Below are 21,723 nucleotides of genomic sequence, written 5' to 3'. Positions count from 1 at the left end.
AAACATTTTGTGCGGCCCCCAAACAGGACATGAAATGTATCGTTGTATGTAGGGCTGTAGTCAACCAAAGAACATCTTGGTCGACTAAAGTCGTACATAGTCGTAATTGATTAGTTGTGGGGGAAAAAAAAATCTGCACGTTATTTTTTACTTGCGGTGGTGTGTCTGTGTCAATCTGCAGTTACACCTCCAAAATGCTAGCCGGCAGTGGAGGACTCTGTTAAGTGCTGTAAAGTTTAGTTGATTCAAAACACACATTAAACATGGCTTAATAGAGACAATTTCAAACACAAGTGTGCAAATTGGATTCACTAAAAATCGCAGAATTGACAGACAAACAGTTGTCTTTATCTGGACACATTTCCCCCACCAATACAACATGCTACTGTAATAGCACAAGTCTATGGCATTTTACATTGTATAAACTAGCGTAGCGTCTAGCGATCTTTTCCTCTTCTCATATAAAACCAGGGACAACAGCAACATTTAACAAAGGTAATGGCACACAGTTTGGCTCCATAACATATCACAAGGTTCATCGACAAAACAACTGTCTTACACTAAACACGTTTTCCAAGCAAATACAACATGCTAACGTTATTAGCGCCAGCCTATGGAATTTTACATTGTATATGTTAGCCTAGCAACTAGCAAACTTTCCCTTGTCTCATATAAAGTCAGGGACAACAGCAGCATTTAACAAAGGTAGCAGCACTCAATGTGGCTCCATTGCAGCTCACAAGATTCACCGACAAAACAACCGTTACACTAAACACGTTTTCCAAACAAATGCAACATGCTAACGTTCTTAGCGTCAGCCTATGGCATTTTACATAGTATAAATTAACCTAGCAACAAGTGGAGATTTCCTCTGTTCATATGAAGCCAGGATAAATCCGGAAGTATAAATCCCTGAAGGATAAGTCACACACGACTTAAAATGCTATTTCAGTGGAGGCTTTACTGTCTTCGCAATTTATTGTTTCTTATCTGTGAAATACAAGTAGGCCTAAATACACGCTTCGTTTCCACTGAGGGAAATGATGTCAGTATACAGAAACTGACAGGAGGTCTGCGTCACTACGCCGCAGGAAATAATGGATTAATCCTGGAAAGCTATTGATGTAGCACTTTTCTCCTTATGAAAGTAACATGGCGATTATTCAACCAATGAGAATTTGGACTGTTTAGGAGTGCTGCTGGATACAGTTTGGTTATTTAGAGCACCACACTCAGAGCACAGAGTGTACTCCGGGCACAGTCTGAGCAGCACAACGCCAGGAGCAGTCAAAGTAAAACTAAACCGTTCATTAACTGATAAAGAATGCTTCCATTTCTTCTAAGTTTTGTCCACTGTTTTTCTAACTTACTGATGAAATCGGCTGCTTTCTCATGGAAACTGTGCACCCCATGGTCTTAAACTTGCTTTCACTCACCTTTGCAGCAGCTGCTCCTCTGATCCATTGATCCAATCCATTGATCTGATCTGATCGATCCGACCACAAACTGATCATCTGATAAATTCTCCACCCCGTGATTCAAACTCAACAAACTGCGGCTCAGGAAAGAAAAACTTTATAAAAAGTTCCACCTACACTGTGTTCACAGACCCACGAAAACCCAATCGAATTCAGAGTCAGGACACAGAATTATCACAAAGGGACACACAAAAACACAGACACAAACCCTGTATTTTGATTCATACTAATTAATACTTTCACTTACAATAGGTCATATTTACTACGTTACTAGGAGACTAGGAGATTAGGAAAGACTATGGGTTGCATGGCAACTAATGGCACTTCACAAGTGTTGTGACAATAACGTTCTGTTATCAATGCTAGCGCTATTACAGTAGAGTAGAGTTAGAGATTTTGATGGACAACAGGCAACTTCACTTTTCCTGTGCGTCCTTGAACATATATTGGCTCAGTAAATTGGCACTCAGTCTTCTCAGTCTACTTTGAGTTCCCATGCGTTAGATGAAAAGTCCACAGATCACCAAAGCTTTGTCAATTCATCCTGAACGAGAACATTTATGCCTCTACAAAATTTGATGGCAATCCATAGTTATTGACATATTTCAGTTGGGACTAAAGTAATGGGCCCTGTCTGTATCCTGAACAAGTCCATGGACACGAAGAGAGTAGAACTTGAGTGCAAATAGTGACCTTAAAAAGATGGTAAGGCTGACTGTTTTTTTCAACATCGCAGCTCTGCCAGAGGGAACAAAAACCTTGTGTACTATATTTTTTACAGAGGCTTTACCCAGCAGCAGTTTCTCTCTACAGTAAGACCAGAGGACCTGACATTGTGCTTCAGACTTTGACCTGATGTAGCCGATCACAGTGGCGGCCTGATGGCTCTGAGTCTGACACCAGAAGTGGATAAAAAGCCCTGATAGTCTATTGATTGGAGATGAATGGCCTTTTAGCGCAGACCTGAGGATGAATGAACTATTTCCCCTCCTCACTTTTTATCTTTTCTTTCTCCCTCACTTTCCACCCTCTTTATTCCATCTTCTGTGTCCTGCTGTAATCATTAGTTTCACTCCGTCTGCCGTCACATTTTCATTTTCACTGGTACAAACTAATTTAGCCAGCTCTGTCTTCCTGCCAAATGTTAATAGCAGCCTTCATGTTTAAACCTTTTCTTTCTTCGGTAGGCAACGCTGACAGTTATCAGTGATGCCACTGCAATTATGCTGGAATGGACTTGAAAATGATGATTGTGCCACAGTAATCACTTTCCCAAAGAGTGAGATTTGAAGGTGGAATTAAACTTTAATTGGAACCTGTAAATTGGGACTGACTGTGTAACAACGGCCAACTCATCAGGTATTGACCTCCATATTTAGTTGTCCTCTGGGGCTTCTGAAAAGTTCCACTGTTAACTTTTATGAATGCAGTGTTTCCTTAGTTGATTTGTTTGCAAGAAACCATTCAGAACAAATACGATAAATCACCCAAATTCACACACCTGAACATTAATTTCTCTATAGAAAAACAGCCTTGTTTTCCATAGATTATTAAAAAGTTAAAAACAGTCTCATCACAAAGGCCCTGTCTGTAGATTCTTGAGCTTTGGAAACAGATTTGTTATCACAGTTATCACCTGACTAATGCAGCTCAGAGCATCTTTCAGCTCATTGTTTTGGTTTCCGGCCTGCAACTTTACAGTCTGAGGAACAGCTTGCACAAAAATAAAAAAATCATATTTTTTTCCTCTTACTTGTAGTGCTATTTATCAGTCTAGATTGTTTTGGTGAGTGCTACGTGTTGGGGATAACTGCTGTAGAGATGTCTGTCTTCTCTCCAGTATAATAGAATTAGATGGCACTCAAGCTTGTGGTGCTCAAAGAAAAAAATACATTTGAAAAATTCAACAGTGATGTCTCTTTCCAGAAATCATGACCCAGTTACTCAAGATAATCCACAGACCTTGTTGTGAGCAGTTTATGCTGGAACTATTTCCATTCTTCCAAACTACAGCCAGCAACCATATCACCATGTCGAAGAAAGTGTGCATCTACTCATGGACAAGAGGCTTGTGATAGAGTGATATACGTAGTTTGATACTTCTAGCTCACCTACCACCACTGAACTAGCATTAACATTACAGCTCAGCCGAGGAGGACGCCATAATGTTTACAACTTGCGCTGTCATAAGTCCGAACCTTGCATCTGTGAGTAGATGCACACTTCCTTCTGGCCGGTGATACTGTTTGTGGGGTGTTTTTTTGGTAGAAAGAAAATAGTTTCTACATGAAACTGCTTACAGCAAGGTCTGTGGATTATCTTGAATAACTGGGTCATATCTCCAACACTTGGCAATTCACACCAAAACTATCTAGATTAATAAATGGCACTACAGGTAAGAGGAAAAAAAGTTAGCAACTAGTTGGTGAACACAGTGCTGCGTTTTTGCAGCTAAAGAGACAAATACTTTTGTTTGGTGTTGGTTGGGACCAAAACGGAGCTAAAAGGAGAGTTTGCCATATTATAGTGATGATATCTCAATGTTGTGTCTACAGCATGTTTCTCCCTCTGGTTTTAGGTGTATATTGTTCATGTTGTCAAACTAGATTTTAAATTGAAATATAAGATAATCATACATACTTTGCACTGATGACTGTCCCTTTAACAAGTTTATTAAGAAAAAAAGATATGCTCTTTTCTCTTATTCGATACGACAACCATGCAGTCCGCTTTTTTTTTTGATAGTTCTCGTGAATAAATATATTAAATATCTCAATATTCTAACACATATGAAGAACAGTTTCACTGAAGTGTAATTATCTTTACTGCAAATTGTGTTTGACCAGATTAAATATATTAGATAAGAAAAGAGTAAGAAAAAAAAAAGATTTAATCATCATAAGATAATATATTTTGACTTTCTTGAAGTGACCTTTTCGCAGTGTGGCATTTAGAAAAATGTAAATCTCTCCTGCTTCACCTGCAGAGAACCTGCAGTGTTTTCCAGCCTGCTGCTGCTGTCAGTACTGCACTGAGCCCATTAGCTTCCTGTTGGACTCTCTGTCAGACTGACATGTTATCAGGCTGCTGAAATTACCCTCCAGACTTTGTATTCTCATGCAAATGACCAGCGCTTATTCTGGACCTGGCACTTATAACAGTCTGTCTGTAACATGGCTTTCCAGCTGCCTTTGCATCGCTTTTAGCTGCCTGTCTCTCTGTCCTACTTCCTGTCTGTCTCTTCATCTCCTTTCCGCTTCACTGTCCCTCTGCCTCCCCCTCTCTACTTCTCTCAACCTGTCTGTTTGTCTGTAGTTGTCTGATGGAATATCAGTACATCATTGTTGATGAAACAGTCATTTGTTTAGTTATCTATCCATCTGTTCCCTATAGAGAAGTAGCCAGAAACATCCAGGCTTAGTCAGGCTGTCAAGCGCTGCTGTACTTGGCTGCACCTCCTATTATGTCACAATTAACCTCAGACAAAGACTACATTCACACTCAGCCAGCTAATTCTGGAAACATAATTTTCTCTTTGTTTTGTCCTGCCGTCCTCACTAAGCCTCATTTTTCACACTCTTACATGGAGCTCTTCAAATATGCACTCCAACAGAGAAATGCTTGAATGAAAGTGGGCCTGTGCAATATATTGTTATATGAATATGTTGATATGAGACTACATACTGTCTTAAATTTGGGATATCATAAAATGGCATAGGTGTTGTCTTTTCCTGGAGTTAAAGGCTGCATTACAGTACAACTGATATAAGTTTCTAAACTTACAAACTGTTCTCACCTCATTTCTTCATTTCTTCTTCTGGTCCATATTGACATGATAGCATCACACAGTTGCTGCAGATTTGTCGGCTGCACATCCATGATGTGAATCTCCCGTTCCACCACCTCCCAAAGGTGCTCTGTTGGATTGAGATCTGGTGACTGTGGAGGCCATTGGAGTACAGTGAACTCATTGTCATGTTCTAGAAACCAGTTTGAGATGATTTGAGCTTTGTGACATGGTGCATTATCCTGCTGGAAGTAGCCATCAGAAGATGGGTACACTGTGGTTATAAAGGGATGGTATTGGTCAGCAACAATACTCACGTAGGCTGTGGTGTATGAACGATGCTCAGTTGGTACTAAGGGGCCCCACAGTGTGCCAAGAAAATATCCAGGACCATTACACCACCAGCAGCAGCCTGAACTGTTGAAACAAGGCAGGATGGATCCATGCTTTCATGTTGTTTACACCAAATTCTGACCCTACCATCTGAATGTTGCAGCAGAAATCCAGGCTCATCAGACCAGGCAACATTTTTCCAATCTTCTGTTGTCCAGTGTTGGTGAGCCCATGTGAAGTGTAGCCTCAGTTTCCTGTTGCTAGCTGACAGGAGTGGCACCTGGTGTGGTCTTCTGCTACTGTAGCCCACCTGCTTCAAGGTGTGATGTGTTGTTCATTCAGAAATGGTCTTCTTCGTACCTTGGTTGTAACAGCCAATATCCATGTTGGTATATCAGCAGAGAAATATCATATTTACACACTTACATTGGTGGAAACTGAGAATATCAGAGGAACTACTTGAATCATGATGACTAACTTGTAGGGCTGCATGACATGAGGAAATATGTGATATGTGATAACATTGCTAAAAATCTCGATAACGATATTATTTGTGATAAATAAACAGACATAAAAGTGTAGTCAGTTCTGCCCAAAACACAACAAATTGCTTGTTGCATTCAAAAAAATAAAGGAAATTATTTATGGCATTCTTTAATTCAGCAAATTAGACACTGAACTAAATACAAGGCACCACTAAGTTACATTTTAAAGTGTAGTTTTCTACTGACACATTCTTTCAGCTCACTCAAAATATCCCTGAGTGCAATGTCACAGTCTTTCAGGATGTGTTTATCACGAAAGTTGGCATAGCAGTGAAGATAAAAAGTTATTGAATTGTGCATCAGTTGTTTGTTGCAGCAAGTTAAACTGCTGTATATTCAACAAATGAAACCAAACAAAACTGAACGACATATCAAACAGTAAATAAAATGACGTGTTCCTGTAGATCTGCTGTTACATCCCCACTGTCTTACTGTCTGCTGAGCCTTCAGGCTACAATGAGCCTCTGTTTGGCCATCTGAGCAGTGATGTCACTCCTGTCCTGACATCCATTATCCTTTACTTTTCTCAATGCGTGGTCAGATCCCATGTCTAAACAGACACTGGGGGAGAGAGATTTCTTTGATTCAAAGAGACAGCTGTGACAGAAAGTGTTCAGACCATCAGCCATCACTTCACCTCAATTGCATTAGTTTCAGTTATACTGTCAAGGTGGACACAGTAAATCTTTGTAACACCTCTCTGTCTCTGAGCTGTTTCCCTCTCATCTCTTTCTCTTTTCTTCCCCAGTCTAATCTTCACCAGTAAAGGTCAGAATGTCTGCTCTCCTCTGTTCTCCTGTCACTGGACATGTCTGTTAGTCAAGTGTTTATTAGTTTTGGCATTTAGCTCTTTAAAGATCAGCCTCCACCAGCCGCCAGACCGACACCGATTCATTTTCACTACTGAGCTTTTCTCCTCAGCCTGCCGCCCACATTGTTCAGAGGCCTGTCTGACTGCCAGCAAAAGCTGCTGAAGTTCCAACTTTTGCCCTTTTGAACTCATATGACACTCAGGCTGGGAAAATATGCTGTAATATAACCATTTAAAATGAACTAATAGGTAGAGACATAAGTGAGGGTTTCCAACAGGCCTTGATGTCATCACAAAATAACAATTTCAAGAAACAATTTAGGGAAACAGTGTCAGTAGAGATGATGATAATGATGATGATGATGAAATGGTGTCTCATTTTCTGTTTGTGTGAGGTGCATCTCGGCACACAAGATTCAGACAGAGGAGGCCTGAATGCTCCGGCACTGTTATCAGTCACAAAATTGAAAGCACCATACAGACTCATAAAATGTAATTGAGTGGATCATCAAAATGGTTCAATTTTGGGAGCGTTAAATTGCTTGATAGTTTTATATTTTTTTATATTAAGAGATAAAACCTTTCAGTATCTTTTGTACACGCAGCCAGTAAATTTTAATGTCAGAATGACAGATTAAATATTTACCCGTCACATGTCTGTACAAGTAGGAAATTTGGCTTGATGGTGGCACTAAAGATGACCAAAAACATTAGGAAGCACCATGCAAAAGTTTGTGCACCCCAAGACATTTGAGCTCTTAGACAACTTTTAACAGGGTCTCAGACTTTTTAGCTCTGCTTTCTAAAGCGATCTCATACCGTACCTGAAATCTCGCGAGAACAAGCAGCAACAGCTGGAAGGCAGAACCGGACAGTAGCCTGAAAAGTTCATTCATTTATTTTATGAAAGATTTATAGAATAATGGCTGACTTTTTGCCAGACTTCGACTTTGTGGAGGAGGAATTTGATTTTGCAGAGTTTGACGGCTGCGCTTATTTATTTGAGCCAGAATACACTGACGAAGAGCTTCGTGAAATTGAAGAACGGAGGAGGAGAGAGAGAGAGGCGCAAGAGGTAGAGGACGAGAGAGGAGGAATGGCTGCTGCAAGGCTGCGTAGCTCTGGAGGTTGGTGGTGTACCTGTGAATGCTGTGCCCCAGTGCCCACAGAAGAGGAATGCCTCTGTTGCAAGGAATGGGACCGGTTGCAGCCTTGTTTTCGAGGTCTGGATGTGACCGAGGATGAGACACCTCCACCTCCAGCTGGGCTTTATCTAGAGCTCACGAGATATATTTCGGCCGCGCTTTGGAAAGCAGAGCTAAATGGTAAGCAAACATGGCACCACACCAGCAAGGTAAGACAAAACGTTTACATGTCATTTTCTATATGTTCTCTGACATTTATCCTAACGATATGAGGCGTTCTTTGTGGAAAAAAAGCTTGTTTAGTGGACTAACTTTGCACTTGAAGTATGCCCGTTCACTTACGTTTTAACAGGTCTGACGCTACTATGCGCCCCAGCTGTATCTAGGCTAACAGCTAACATGCTAACTATTATTTTTATGTCACTTGTCACTTGTCACAAATTTAGGACGATAGGAGCCGGGTTGAAATAAACTGAAATTTCCCTTTAATTAGCTTGTTAGGGCTATGGCTTGTTCATAATCATCATTAGGGAAAGCCAGATGATGCAGATTTTGAAGCTTTACAAATACAGCTGCCTGCACTCTGAACACTAAAATTACTGATGCCCATAAAGCTGGAGAATGCTATAAGTAGATAGCAAAGTGTTTTCAGGTAGCTGTATCCTCAGTGCGTAGTGTTATTGAGAAGTGGCAGTTAGAAGGAACTGTGGTGGTCAAGTTGAAGTCTGGATGACCAAGAAAACTTTCCGATTTTGGTAGGAAGACAAATCAAAACCCCCGTTTGACTGCAAAAGACCTGCAGGAAGATTTATCAGACTCTGGAGTGGTGGTGCACTGTTCTACTGTGCAGCAACACCTGTACAAGTTTGCAAAGGAACATCTAAACAAGCCTGATGCATTTTGGAAACAAGTCCTGTACTGTGGACTGATGACGTTAACATAGACCTTTTTGGACACAATGAGCAAAGGTATGTTTGGAGAAAAATGGTGAAGATTTAAAAAGAACACCTGTCCAACTGTTAAAGATGGAGGTGGATGGATCATGCTTTGGGCTTGTGTTGCAACCAGTGGCACGGGGAGCATTTCACAGGTAGAGGAAAGAAAGGATTCAGTTTATTCCAGCAAATTCAGGAAGATCACACCATCTGTAAAGAAAGCTGAAGATGAAGAGAGGATGGCTTCTACAACAGGACAGTCATCCTAAACACACCTCGAAATCCACAATGGACTTCTTCAAAAGACACATGCTGAAGGTTTTGCCTTGGCCCTCACAGTCCCCGACCTAAGCATCATTAAAAATCTGTGGATAAACCTCGAAAGAGCAGTGCATGCAAGACGGCCCAAGAATTTCACAGAACTAAAATCCCTTTGCAGGAAGAACAGGTGAAAATCCCCGGACAAGAACTGAAAGACTTTTAGCTGGTTACCAAAAGCATTTAGAAGCTGCAGTACTGACCAAAGGGGGCGCTACTAAGCACTGACCATACAGAGTGCCCAAACTTTTACTTAAGGCTGTTTTCCTTTTTTGTGTTTTTGAAACTGTAAAAGATTGAAATTAAAAACTAACCTCATCTCATCCTTAACGTCTTGCCTTACTGAGATCACTTCATCTTCTACATACGTAACTACTCACAGAAAACAAAATGTTGACCAGGGGTGCCCAAACTTGTGCATGCCACTTGATTCTCGTGAGTATGCTTTGGCTGTGGACCAAAGGGTCAGGCAGACTGAAATGCATTCAGTATGACAGTAACCTTCAGAACTTTGCACTCCTGTAGAAACAAATCAAAGAATGGCCACACAGCTAGCAGGAAGAGGAATTAGACTATAACAGCAGTTCTGTTGAAACACTTGATAAAATCAACACAGACTGAATATCAGCAGCCTGATAAAGCCCCAGTCTGACAGCCATGGCATATTAGGAACAAAAATTAGAAGGGGGCACATTAATTTGTCATTTTATTTATTGTAGTGTGTCTTAGTAGAAAACATCAGTCTACTTTTGCAACATTCTCTGTGATGCTCCAGACGCCATGGTTGTTGACCTCCTGCCAGATTTGAAGGAGTCATTAACTGAAGGTTACAGGATGATTGGCCAGCGTTCAACTTGGAGCCTAACGTGTCTCTCAGCCAAATCACAGCTGGAATTTAAGGCAACATGATCCACTAATCTGACAAATTGACCATGTGAAACACTGTTATGTCGTCTGATCCTGCTGTAAAGTACATACCCTCTTCTTCATCTCCATTTTGTTATTGCACTGCAAAATAGGCTTTTTGTCTTTGGAGATTCAGCTGCAGATCTAGATCTATTTTGTCTCTTACCAAGACCATGTTCACACGTAACAGTTTGTGCTTGTAACTTCCAGCTTGAACACAATATTCGCTTGCTGCTGTCAGAGGGAAAACAACCGAAATGTCTTTCTCAAAGTCAAGAAGCATTTAACATGGCTTTCAGTGTGTTTGTGTTTTTTAAAGCTTTTCTACACTCGTTTTGCATCAATGTGTGTTTGTGTGTGTGTGCACAGCGGGATGCTGTCAGCAGCCTCCTCCTTCAGAATCTGCCCATATGGTGTTTAAGCTCTGAGTCTTCATTTTGGCCCGACAAAGTATTTTCCTATGCGCGCGCACACACACACACACACACACACACACAGAAGCTGCTTACTTTTTCAGTGTTTGAAATGTCTTTATTGTGCAGCAGCCCATACGATCAAATACAGTTTATCTGTCCAGACAGACTTCTGTCAACTACCCCCCACATTTACACATGCAATTAGGACAGTGTGCATGGTTACACGTGCACACACACACATTACACTACAGCTTTTAAGGACTGAATAAGAAGTACAGCATGCTGTACATTTCTGCATTGTATAGAATCCATCAATACATGGCTTTAATCCAGTGTTACTAAATATATTGTATCAAAGTCCCTTGTTGTTGCTGTTTTGCATGAGACAGATCACTGAACACGTGCCCATTTCTTCAGTAATTCAACTCTAATCAATCATTCTGTTGTATTTTTTCTGTGGGAAAACATTTCAAACTGATGACCCAGAGCACAACCAATCAATACATTACAACACACCCCCTAAATTGATGACATTTAATACGAGGAGGGATACAAACAAATCAATGCTTGGCACCACATTATTGTTTATGGGAAACAGTATCAGCTTCTTGTTGCTACTTTCTTTATCTTGCTTAATTTGTAATGAGCTGAGGCCACTTTCAGGCCACCACAGAGACCTGGAATACACCTGAGGGTTCAAAAAGATATTCCTTCATTTGGTGTTTTGATGATGGTGGTGGAGAACGCTGTGTGACACATCATTAATTCATATAATTTTCATTTTCATCAAATAATTAATTTCCCTGTATGGAAACATTTATGTGTGCTATGGTTTTCAACAAGTTATTCATTCAGGTTTCTTTCAATTTGTCACCTGTCCATATATTAAAGGACAACTTCGGTATTTTTCAACCTGGGCTCTATTTCCCCATGTGTATGTGTATGTATGATTCATGGATACCATTCGTTCTAAAATTGGTTCAGTATTGAGCCGCGAAACGAGCTAAAATGGTAATGGGGGCAAATGCGTCCCATATAAAAGTGCTTTTTTTCGCCACTGACCGGTTCAGATCGCCAGTGCTATCTCTGTAAATAGCATATGGTAGTGGCCCTGGGGCAATGGTGAGTGTGAATGAGTGGAGTCAGCTGTCAGTCAGTGGTGGAGCAGAGAGGGGGATGGCTTCCCTGCTCGGTATTGTAAATGAGTATGTGTGTGTGAAGTGTGTGTTTTTTCGCCAGTGCTATCTCTGTAAATAGCATGCTAACTTAGCCTTTCCCTTACCTCTGGGCTGTGTGATGTCACGAGCTTTGCTCCACTGTGTCTGTAGCTCTCTCTACTCGTGGGACAGCCGTTTTCTTGAGGAAGAGGTGTTTCGGGATTGGATGTCTTCTCTTCTTCAGCTGGCAGTAGTCATCTTGGGAGAAGTGAGTACTGCAGACCCGATGGTCTGCAAGGCGCAGTGTCTGGAGAGGAGTGTTAGCATCTATTTGTAGCACAACTAGCCACAACTTCAGCATCTCGCCGTCTGACAAAGGCAGCCTATGAAAGCTGTACGGGGTGTTGCGCGACATCCTGTTCTTGCGTTCGGGAAAAAGGCCCGTTTATTAGAGCACTTCAAAAACTCCGGTAACACTCCAGGGGGTAGCACGTAAAAGACTCCGTCCTCTGACTCTTCTAGCGTAACACACACTTCACACACACATACTCATTTACATTACCAAGCGGGGACAACTTCCGCCTTTCTGCTCCAACACTGACTGACAGCTGACTCCACTCATTCAGTCACCACTGCCCCAGGGCCGCTACCATATGCTATTTACAGAGATAGCACTGGCGATCTGAACCGGTCAGTGGCGAGAAAAAGCACTTTTATACGGGACGCATTTGCCCCCATTACCGTTAAAGCTCGTTTCGTGGCTCAATACTGAACCAATTTTGTGGTACCCATGAATCATACGTACACATACACATGGGGAAATAGAGCCCATGTTGAAAAATACCAAAGTTGTCCTTTAATAGTATACAATGTCTACATTGGCTGTGAATAGGTTGGACTTTAATAACGTCTTTACATGGTGAAAAAGTTTTTTAGTTTGGATACATGCAGTCCTTTTAACCACAAGAATGCTTAAGTCTTTTTTTTTTGTGTCAGAATATTGAAAAACCCTATTTCAATTGAATATAGTGGAAGCAGAAGTATGGGTTAAGGCACATGGCACAGAATTAGGATTTGATTTTTTTTTTTTTTTAACAGATTTTGGGGGCAGAAATGATTGAACGTTTTTGGAGCTCCGCTGCTTTGACAAGCTGAATATCAAATGCTGATTCATTTTGCATATGAAAGGATAATATATGCGTGTGTTTCTCAGATAGATATGAAAAGAAACACATTCCTGATGCCACCGTGGGTCACACAGCAAATGTGAGTGATTTAAATTCATCAGGAAAGTTTTTAAAATGTGATTTATATCCCATCATAGCTTCAAAATGGATTTAAAGGTTTTCGCCGCGGTTCAATCAGCTTTCTTCATTCGGCTTTCATAACAGGAAAATGTGATTTTAGTTCAGAATGAAAGGTCACGCAATGCAATTCATTTTTTCAGCATCTACCAAAGCTTATTTCATCTCCTCCCAGGTAAATGGAAGTTTAATAAATCACTTATGTATGCCGGTTTGTCTCCTTCTCTCCCTGCAGGAGCTGGAGGTTGGTCTCCTCTCACCTCAGACAGGTATCAGTGGCTGGAGGTCAGCTTGGGCAAGCGGACCAAGATCACCGCTGTTGCTACTCAGGGCCGCTACGGCAGCTCTGATTGGCTGACGTCGTACCTGCTCATGTTTAGTGACACGGGGCACAACTGGAAACAGTACAGACAGGAGGACAGCATAGGGGTAAGTCCATGCTGGATTTAAGACTACAATACATTGCATATGCATGTTATTTACATCCTTTCATGTAAGTGACCTCATTTTTACGGCTTTAGTTCCTTTTAGTCCTGCACTGACTCTATTTCTCCTCAGAGATCCATAAACATCATCATATTTTGTTTTGTGTAATTCACATGAAGTGATGTAGTGTGAAGCAGTGCCGCTGTATGAGACTCCATCTATCCTGTACAGATAAACTGAGTCATCATGAGTTTATCTCTTCATTTATAATGCATGAAGCAGTGCTGAAGCTCCGCTGACTCTGCAGACCTGTTGAGAAAACACTTTAGCTGCTGATCACGAACACGGAGGCAGTCAAGTGGCCCGATATTGTTTTATTTATATATTTTTGTCCGCTTCTCAGTGTCATTTCTCTCTCTCTCTCTCCCTCTGTCTTTGACTCTTTAAAAGAGGGAGTAAACATGTTGATTTCATCCATCACAGCTACTGTAGGTACAAATGTTTAAAAGATGTTAAAGAACAGGACTGAATAAAAAATGATGATTGTGTTTTAGACAGCAGCTCATCATTCTCTACCTGGAGGGTGGTACCAATACTTTTCATGGACAACTCTACTCATGATTATTAAGTTATTTTATGAAGAAATACTATTTAAAAAAACATCACTCATACACATACATACACTGTAAATAAGCTGTAAGGTTGTCACAATGCCAAAATTTAAAACTTTGATACAATACTGGTATAAGATAGTGATACTTGATACCTCTTTTGATACCATGACAAAAGAGAAAAACAAGTCCTAGGTACACAAAATGTATTTGTTTATCCTACAAAACTACAAACATTGCTAATACAAGTCACTAAACACAGGCCTCTGGTCACATGGTAGGTTAGTTGCTGAAAAAAAAAAATGCTATAACAGCCACAGGTGTCACCTTCAATATGAGTAACAATATTTTTGAGAACCTCGGTAGGCTTTATTTTAAAACTTTTAATGAAATTGAATTATAGAAATGTCAAATGTATTGAAATTTTTTGAAAATAATATATAGTGTATATTCAAATTCCTATAAATGTTACAGCAGCCTAAAGATCTGGTTTACAACTTGTATTTTCACGTGTTCACATCATCTGTCTGCTTAGACACTTAAGTGCTTGTTGTATTAAATTAGTTTATTTAAAGAGGACAGTCTCATCTACACATCCAAGCTCTCTGCAGGAAGAAACCGCCTGAGTTTGCGCACCTGTTGAAAGGACACTTAAACACATGTTGCTCCACTCTCAGAACTTTACAGGCTGACACATGACATGCCTGCACTCTGGTGACAGTCGTGACTGAAGGCATTATGTTTTCAGGTTTCCCACTGTCCAACACATTCTCACACCGGCCTCGTCACCAGTGTTGGGTATGGGTTACTTTAAAAGTAATCAAAGTACTTTACTGCGTTACTTGTTTTTAAAGTAACCAGTTACTTTACTGCGTTACTCCCTGAGTAAAGTAACTCAAGTACTTTTAAAGTACTTCCAACGTTACTCCCTAAGACAAGTAATTCAAGCACTTTTAAAGTACTTTTGAGTATTATACATTTCCTATTGGGCAATGGACCACAGGGCGCTAAGCCTGCATTTTTTGTCTTTGTCTTGTTACGGACCACTTGCCCTTCACTGAGATCCAATTCTCCCATCACAGCCCTCACTTTGACCAGTAGAAACACAGAACAATCTGCTGCCGTAGACAACTGTATGACAACAACACCCCAGCGTTTTTAATATTTCCTCTAGGGATGTTACCACACAGAGTAAAAGGGGGAAATGATGGTGTGAAACAGCAGAGGCACTTTGTCAACCCGCTGAGTTAACGTTACTGTCACTAGCATCAAGCTAGCAAACAATGTTACGTCCTCATAATGGAGACGGACATAAAGTAATAACATTAACAAATAGCGGCGGGGCTTTTACTCACCACAACTGCAGAGGCTCCCAGCTTCATTTGAAACAGACTACATTATAGACGGTCCGTTATTTATTAATCCCTCTGTGTTTTTATATTCTTACTTTGTATCCGCTCCTGTTGTTTTTATAAAGTTAACAAATCGCGCCGTCATGTCAAAGTCAATACTTTCTGAATTTCTTTCAAATTAAAAGCCCCTTATAACCTCGGCTGAGAGAATCCCTCCATTTTCTAAATAGGCTTTTATTGTGAAACATTTGTCAGAACTTCCTGTGGAAGATACAGTAGCTTGAATGTTTACATACAGTACTTCAAATGAAGCTCCTGCCATCTGCTGACGCTTTTACGTGACTACAACAACATGTCGGCTGGCACATGAACAGACACAGTGACTCAAATAATAGTAAAAGCAATAAAAATAGGACAAGAATAACCCGACGACATCACACACGCTGTGAAAGACAACCGGGGATAATTGGTGAGTACCATTGTGTAGTGTGTCACGTCTGTCGGCCAACTCACGGCACGATTTTATGACTCCACAATCGTGTAATGTGACATAGTGACTTTCAGAACAGGTAGAAAAGTCGTGTAGTGTGTACCAGGCATAATGCAAGTCCTCCTGAGTCTGACCTGTCTGTCAGCGAGTCCTACTCCACCTTTTTTTAGACTCCAACGTAGACAACGGCAGGATTTCTTCTACCACGCAGCAAGCCACAAGCTCCGTGGCTTCTTTCAGACTGATAGGTTTAACATTACCTCCCTTATTAGAACCAAAAGACAGTCGTTGCTGTTTCGGAGCTGAAGGACCAGCATTCTAAAAGTAACGGAAGTAACTCATGGGTTGTTTGAAAATGTACTCAAGTATTTGATTACTCAAACAGCAAACTAACACATTAGGTTACTCGTTACTGCAAAAAGTAATCAAAGTACTTATACTCAACTCTGCTCGTCACATATCAGCGTTTAGTCATGGACTTTCCACATCCAGATACAACATGGAAGATACCCTGGGTGCGTTGGATGTTGACTTTCTAGGACGCTGTGTCAAGTTCTGCATTCATTCATGCATTGTCTTCCTTCCGGAAATTTAACATTTCTACAGTCTCTGTCAAAAGAACTGCAAAAACAAAAGCACGTGGTTGGGTTTAGGCAACAGAAACATGTGGTTGGGTTTAGGAAAAAAGAATAGGGTTTGGCTTTATAATCTTACAGGATGTGACCACTCTCCTGGATGAAGGTCAGTGTTAGTTGGACTCATCCACCGCCCCTCCCACCAGCCCTACTCAGACTTTCGTTGTCTTAACTTTCAATTGTGTGCCGCTGTGTTTCCCCCTGATGCTGCTGAGCACCAATAATTCTAACAGTAAGATTAAAGAATAGCTTTGTTGTCAATGTCTGATGCCACAGGTCATTGCCCAAGTGCCAGATTTCGACAGCTTTGTAGTGAGACCAGATTGGTCAGTCCATCCCTTACAACCTTGTGAATGCAATATCTCAAGAATGCCTATAGGGATTTTTTTTTTCTCAAATTCAGCACAACCGTTACCTTGGACTTAACAGTCCTATGATTAGACTTTGGTGGTCATAGATAAAAGGTCAAGGTCAGTGTGACCTCGTTTCTCTCATCCTTGTTGATGCAATATCTCAGGAACACCTTGAAGTAGTTTCTCTAAATGTGGCACAAATGTCCACCTGGACTCAATAATGAAGTCATTCGATTTTGGTGGTCAAAGGTCAAAGGTCAAGGTCAGTGTGACTTCACAAAACATTTTTGTCCGAAAGTCAAGAATTCATGTCGAAGGTTGAAAATATGTTTGAAGCAACTATGTTTAGAATGTGTAGCTTCTTTGCCGCAACATTCATATTTGAAGCATTGTCTACTGTCATGGCTACATGTGAGTCTGGACAGACATGGATGCAAATTGTCACACCACTGTCCTTACTTCTACAGTAAAAGCAGTGGGTATTGTATTTACTAATTGTGTTTCAACATTAGCAGATTATTTTAGTATTTTTCCATTGCTGATCATGAGAAACAACGTGGCAGCAACGTGACACAACATAGCCATGAAAGTGAGAGAGCTCAGCTGGTCTCTGTAGAGCTGATTAATGAAGAAATCAGTCAGATGGACAGCAAAGGCAGCGAGGCATCACCTCCCACCTTCTGGTACACACACGCAACTCTTCTTCAGTGATTTTCCGTTGCACAAGTGTCGAGTTGGTGATGGTACATGGTTCAGTATACAGCTACAAGAATACTAAGTAGTTTTGAGTAGAAATTAAACACAGTGATGAATCCTGTCAGCACACAGAGCCAGTTTAAAAATATTTTTACATTTCTTACCTGCATGCTCCCTGTGAGCCTTCTACCACATCAAATAGTGCAATAAACATGGAGAAAGTGTAATATTTTCCAACTATTTGCTCAGATATTTATCCAGGGTAAAGCCACATTTGTTACAGCAGTGCAGAGAGGAGTTTTTGATTAAAAGTGGAGCCGAGGCAGTTTCCTCACATGGAGGTAATCCAGCTAATCTCAGCACTGAGGATCTTCTCTGAGAGAGCAGAAAACGACTCCTCACAGCTTAAAAGCATGTTGATCTGACACTTAACATAAACTGAGCACAATCCAATCACATTTCAAAGTGTTCTCTGCATTAGTCAGTCGAGCTTACAGAGTCTGTCGGAGGAGAAAGTTGATGGCAGAGCTGCTGGATCGACGTCTACTGGGCTCCTGCTCTTAGCGTAGAGGCCTGAAGAGCAAGGAGGAAATATTCTGCTTTCTCCTTTCCTCTTTGTCTCTGTCCTCTTTTTTCTTTTTCCCAAAGCCTGTGGGTGCTTGAAAATATAGCAATCCATCTTTCTTTATCGTCCCTCTCCTCTTTATCGGTTTGTTTCCTTCTGCCTGGAGGGCTGGGGATGCGGACGCAAGTGGTGATCTTTTTTACTCTCTCCCTGTTCTTCTCAAATTTCCTCTCTCCCTTTTATTTCCTCTTCTCATTTTCTGACGTTACTGCTTATCTCCCTCTCACCATGTGATTTTCCTTCCCTTTCATTTCGTCCCTCTGTCATTTCCCTTTTGATACTCTTTTCTATATCTCCTCCTTTCCTTTTCTTCTACGTCTCTGCATTCCTGTTTTCTATTCACAGTTAATCTCTCTCATCATGTCTTTTTCCACTCACTCTGCTCATCAAAGGCTGCTGTTGAAGAATTCACGTCGTCTTTAAATGAGATTCTGTCCTTTCCTCAGAGTTTTCCATGTAGTAGTAATGCAGATACATAATGAGCAAGTCTTCATTGTGTTTGTTTTTTTCAGTCTTTTCCAGGTAACAGTAATGCAGACAGTGTGGTTCAGTATAAACTACAGCAGCCGGCAATTGCTCGCTTCCTCCGCCTCATTCCTCTGGACTGGAACCCTAGTGGAAGGATTGGACTGCGGCTGGAGACCTATGGGTGTCCTTACAGTAGGTCTTTTTATCTTTATGGGATTGACTGAACTTTTGAGAGCTGTTGCCCAGATGAATAAACTGTGGACACTGGTGGCACTGGTTTCTGAGTCTGTTTACTCTACTTCAGGGAAATTTTGTTTGCATGGAGGATTTAACAAAGACAAATCACCACAACTGAGGAATCGGAGAGAATCAACATCTCACCAATCAATGTAAAACACATTCAGTTTGGTTCAAAAGAAAGGGAACACTCTCGCCAATTGTTGTTTTTGTGATAACTCACAGATACACAGAAACGCCAAGCACCTTTTTTGGAAGTAATTCCGTTTTTTACAACGGATTTACACTCTCACCTCTGTTGTTAACAGTGAAAACAACGTATCACACAAACAAAACTGTGTGTTAACAATTTTCTTTGTTCCTCTTTAGTTTTCCAGATCACACAATATACTGGCTGTAACAAACCCTGGCATCAACACAATGAACTAAACACACATCCCACAAAAACATATGCCTTACTTTTTCCCTGCCTGTTTTTTTAGGGTTACACAGTCCCTCTTATTAGTAATAGCTCCATGGCACGTTCACAGTTTTTGTATTTGAGCCAATGATTGTGTCATAAGATTAATGGATTCTCATTTAAAAAATAACAAACATCAGTATCACTGCTCTTCTTACTATCGCCTTAAAAACACGTTGTAGATTTACTTTCTAAATGTTGTTTAAATCTGCTAAAGGTTTAGGATGAGCATGACTTCACATGCTTTAAATCCTCAGTGATAATAACTCTTCGTCATCTTCTTTATCCTCTTCAGGACTCGGTTGAAGAGGCAGGTGTTTGTAATATTTTGTCCTCTCAGCTTTATTCCCTGCGGTGTCTCTGCCCTGATTTCTGTCCTCACTGCTGTTTGTTTGGATATTAGAAAAAAACATTCATGAATATCAAAACACACATTTACATATATGCCCAAATACATTTATCAAACAGTAAATATTAATGTGCAAACACGATTTCCATATGGACTGTCTGTGTCTGGTATTCTATCTGCAGCGGTTAGTGTCTCTATTATTTCTGGCTCCTCCTTTTATCTGCAGTCAGGCTGTAGTCAGACTGGGAGCTTTGAAAATAAAAAGAACATGTTTGTTTTTAACACTGATTCCTTTAAAACGTGAAATATATTGAACAGCAACTTCATTTGTACTAATACACAAAACAGGTTTTAAAAAGTTTCTTCTGTCATGAAACATTATCTTACAAGTCAGGTTATCTTCCCTTTTTCAGCATTTTCCCAGTACTGATTTAAATGTTTATCACGCTGTAAATAAACTAAAAGTCTGTCAGTGTGATTACTTTTGCTCCTCTAACAAGAATAAGAGTCCACAGCCATGGTAGCAGCTCTGTGGCGCATAGTGCTGCATTTAGCTAAATGCTAATGTTCGCATGCTAACATGCTTGCGATTAGAGATGCACCGATCCAGCTTTTTCAGTTTAGATACCGATCTGGATGCTGTGGCTTTGAATATCAGCCGATATCCGATACCGATCCAATACCATGGTTGACCTAAAAAGCTATACCTTTACATGTAGAACAGAAAAGACTAGAGGCATCAGGCATTGATGACTACACAGTTCTTTCCTAAGATAAAATGAAACAAGATGAAACAGATTAATGCAATGATGAACTATTTATTTTTAACAAAAGTAAACAATTGTGCAACAGCAGTTGAAATAGTGTGAAATACCTCCACACAGCACATTCTCTCCTTCACTCCATGACGTATGATGTAGCTCACGTTGCAATAGATTTAAAGGGAAAGGATCGCCTCGGGTATAGGTTGCATTTTCCGATACCCGATCCATCTATTTTGATGATATTGGGGAAGATATTCGATCCAAATATTGGATCGGTGCATCCCTACTTGCTATGACAATTTACATACATTTGCTAGTTATCACTAAGCACAAAGTACAGGTCAGGCTGATGGGAATGTCATTATTTTGCTGGTTTTGGTCATAAAGCAAAACTTATGACAAATTGAAATTCAGTTTATCCAGAGGGGAATATTAATGAGAGAATCAAGTTTTATGGGAATCAGTACAATAGTTGTCAAGACATTTCACTCAAACAAATGTCAATTTCATGGAGGTGCCAAAGTAAAAGTCATGGGATCACCAGAGTCAGTTGGCTTCATCCTCAGGGACCATGAATGTCTGTATATTTTGATTATTTATCACAAAATTAATACAAGCAACACATAGCATTGTCGCCATTATCGCAGTAAATAAAGTCACATCTTGATTTCATAAGTTATCAGCTGTATGTAGCCTTCAGATCAGTATTTTGGGAGCATAATAAAGCATGTTGCTTTGGCCTGAACTCGTGGTCTGAGTTCGCTTTGCTTTAGGAGTAGCGTGGTCCACGGAAGATACTGCACGTCTCCAGGTGTGGAATATAGAATACATCAATTGGCAACAGTCTACAGCACACAGAAACATCTAATGTTCTCCTCCAGTTTTAAGTTCATCTGAAAGTGAGGGGCTTCATAACCACACTGCAGTGCCACGTCAAAGTAAAGACAAAACTACCTATGTAGGCTATAGTGTGAACAGAAAGAGGACCGAGGTCCCATCAGAGCTGAAGTGGACCAGAAAGAGAACTGAGTCCTTTTTCAAATGAACTGACAATGTTGGTCCACTTTTTGGTGCACCTTAAGAGGACTGAGTTGGATTTGTTTAAAAAGGACTATATGTGAA

The 21,723-nt window shown here is 40.5% G+C and overlaps 1 protein-coding gene across 3 annotated transcripts in view; it reads left to right on the top strand.

Annotated features, from left to right (window-relative positions):
- LOC125901605 (contactin-associated protein-like 4) overlaps positions 1-21,723 on the top strand; it is a 225,919-nt gene that overhangs the window by 119,339 nt on the left and 84,857 nt on the right. For all 3 annotated transcript variants that reach the window (XM_049597328.1, XM_049597329.1, XM_049597330.1), the window contains 2 exons: positions 13,371-13,564; positions 18,836-18,983. In XM_049597328.1, coding sequence (XP_049453285.1) covers positions 13,371-13,564; positions 18,836-18,983 — 342 coding nt within the window. The remainder of the gene's footprint in view (positions 1-13,370; positions 13,565-18,835; positions 18,984-21,723) is intronic.

This window comes from Epinephelus fuscoguttatus, linkage group LG15 (genome assembly GCF_011397635.1).
Source record: "Epinephelus fuscoguttatus linkage group LG15, E.fuscoguttatus.final_Chr_v1".
Lineage (NCBI taxonomy): Eukaryota > Metazoa > Chordata > Actinopteri > Perciformes > Serranidae > Epinephelus > Epinephelus fuscoguttatus.
This window is presented reverse-complemented; position numbering and strand designations above follow the sequence as displayed.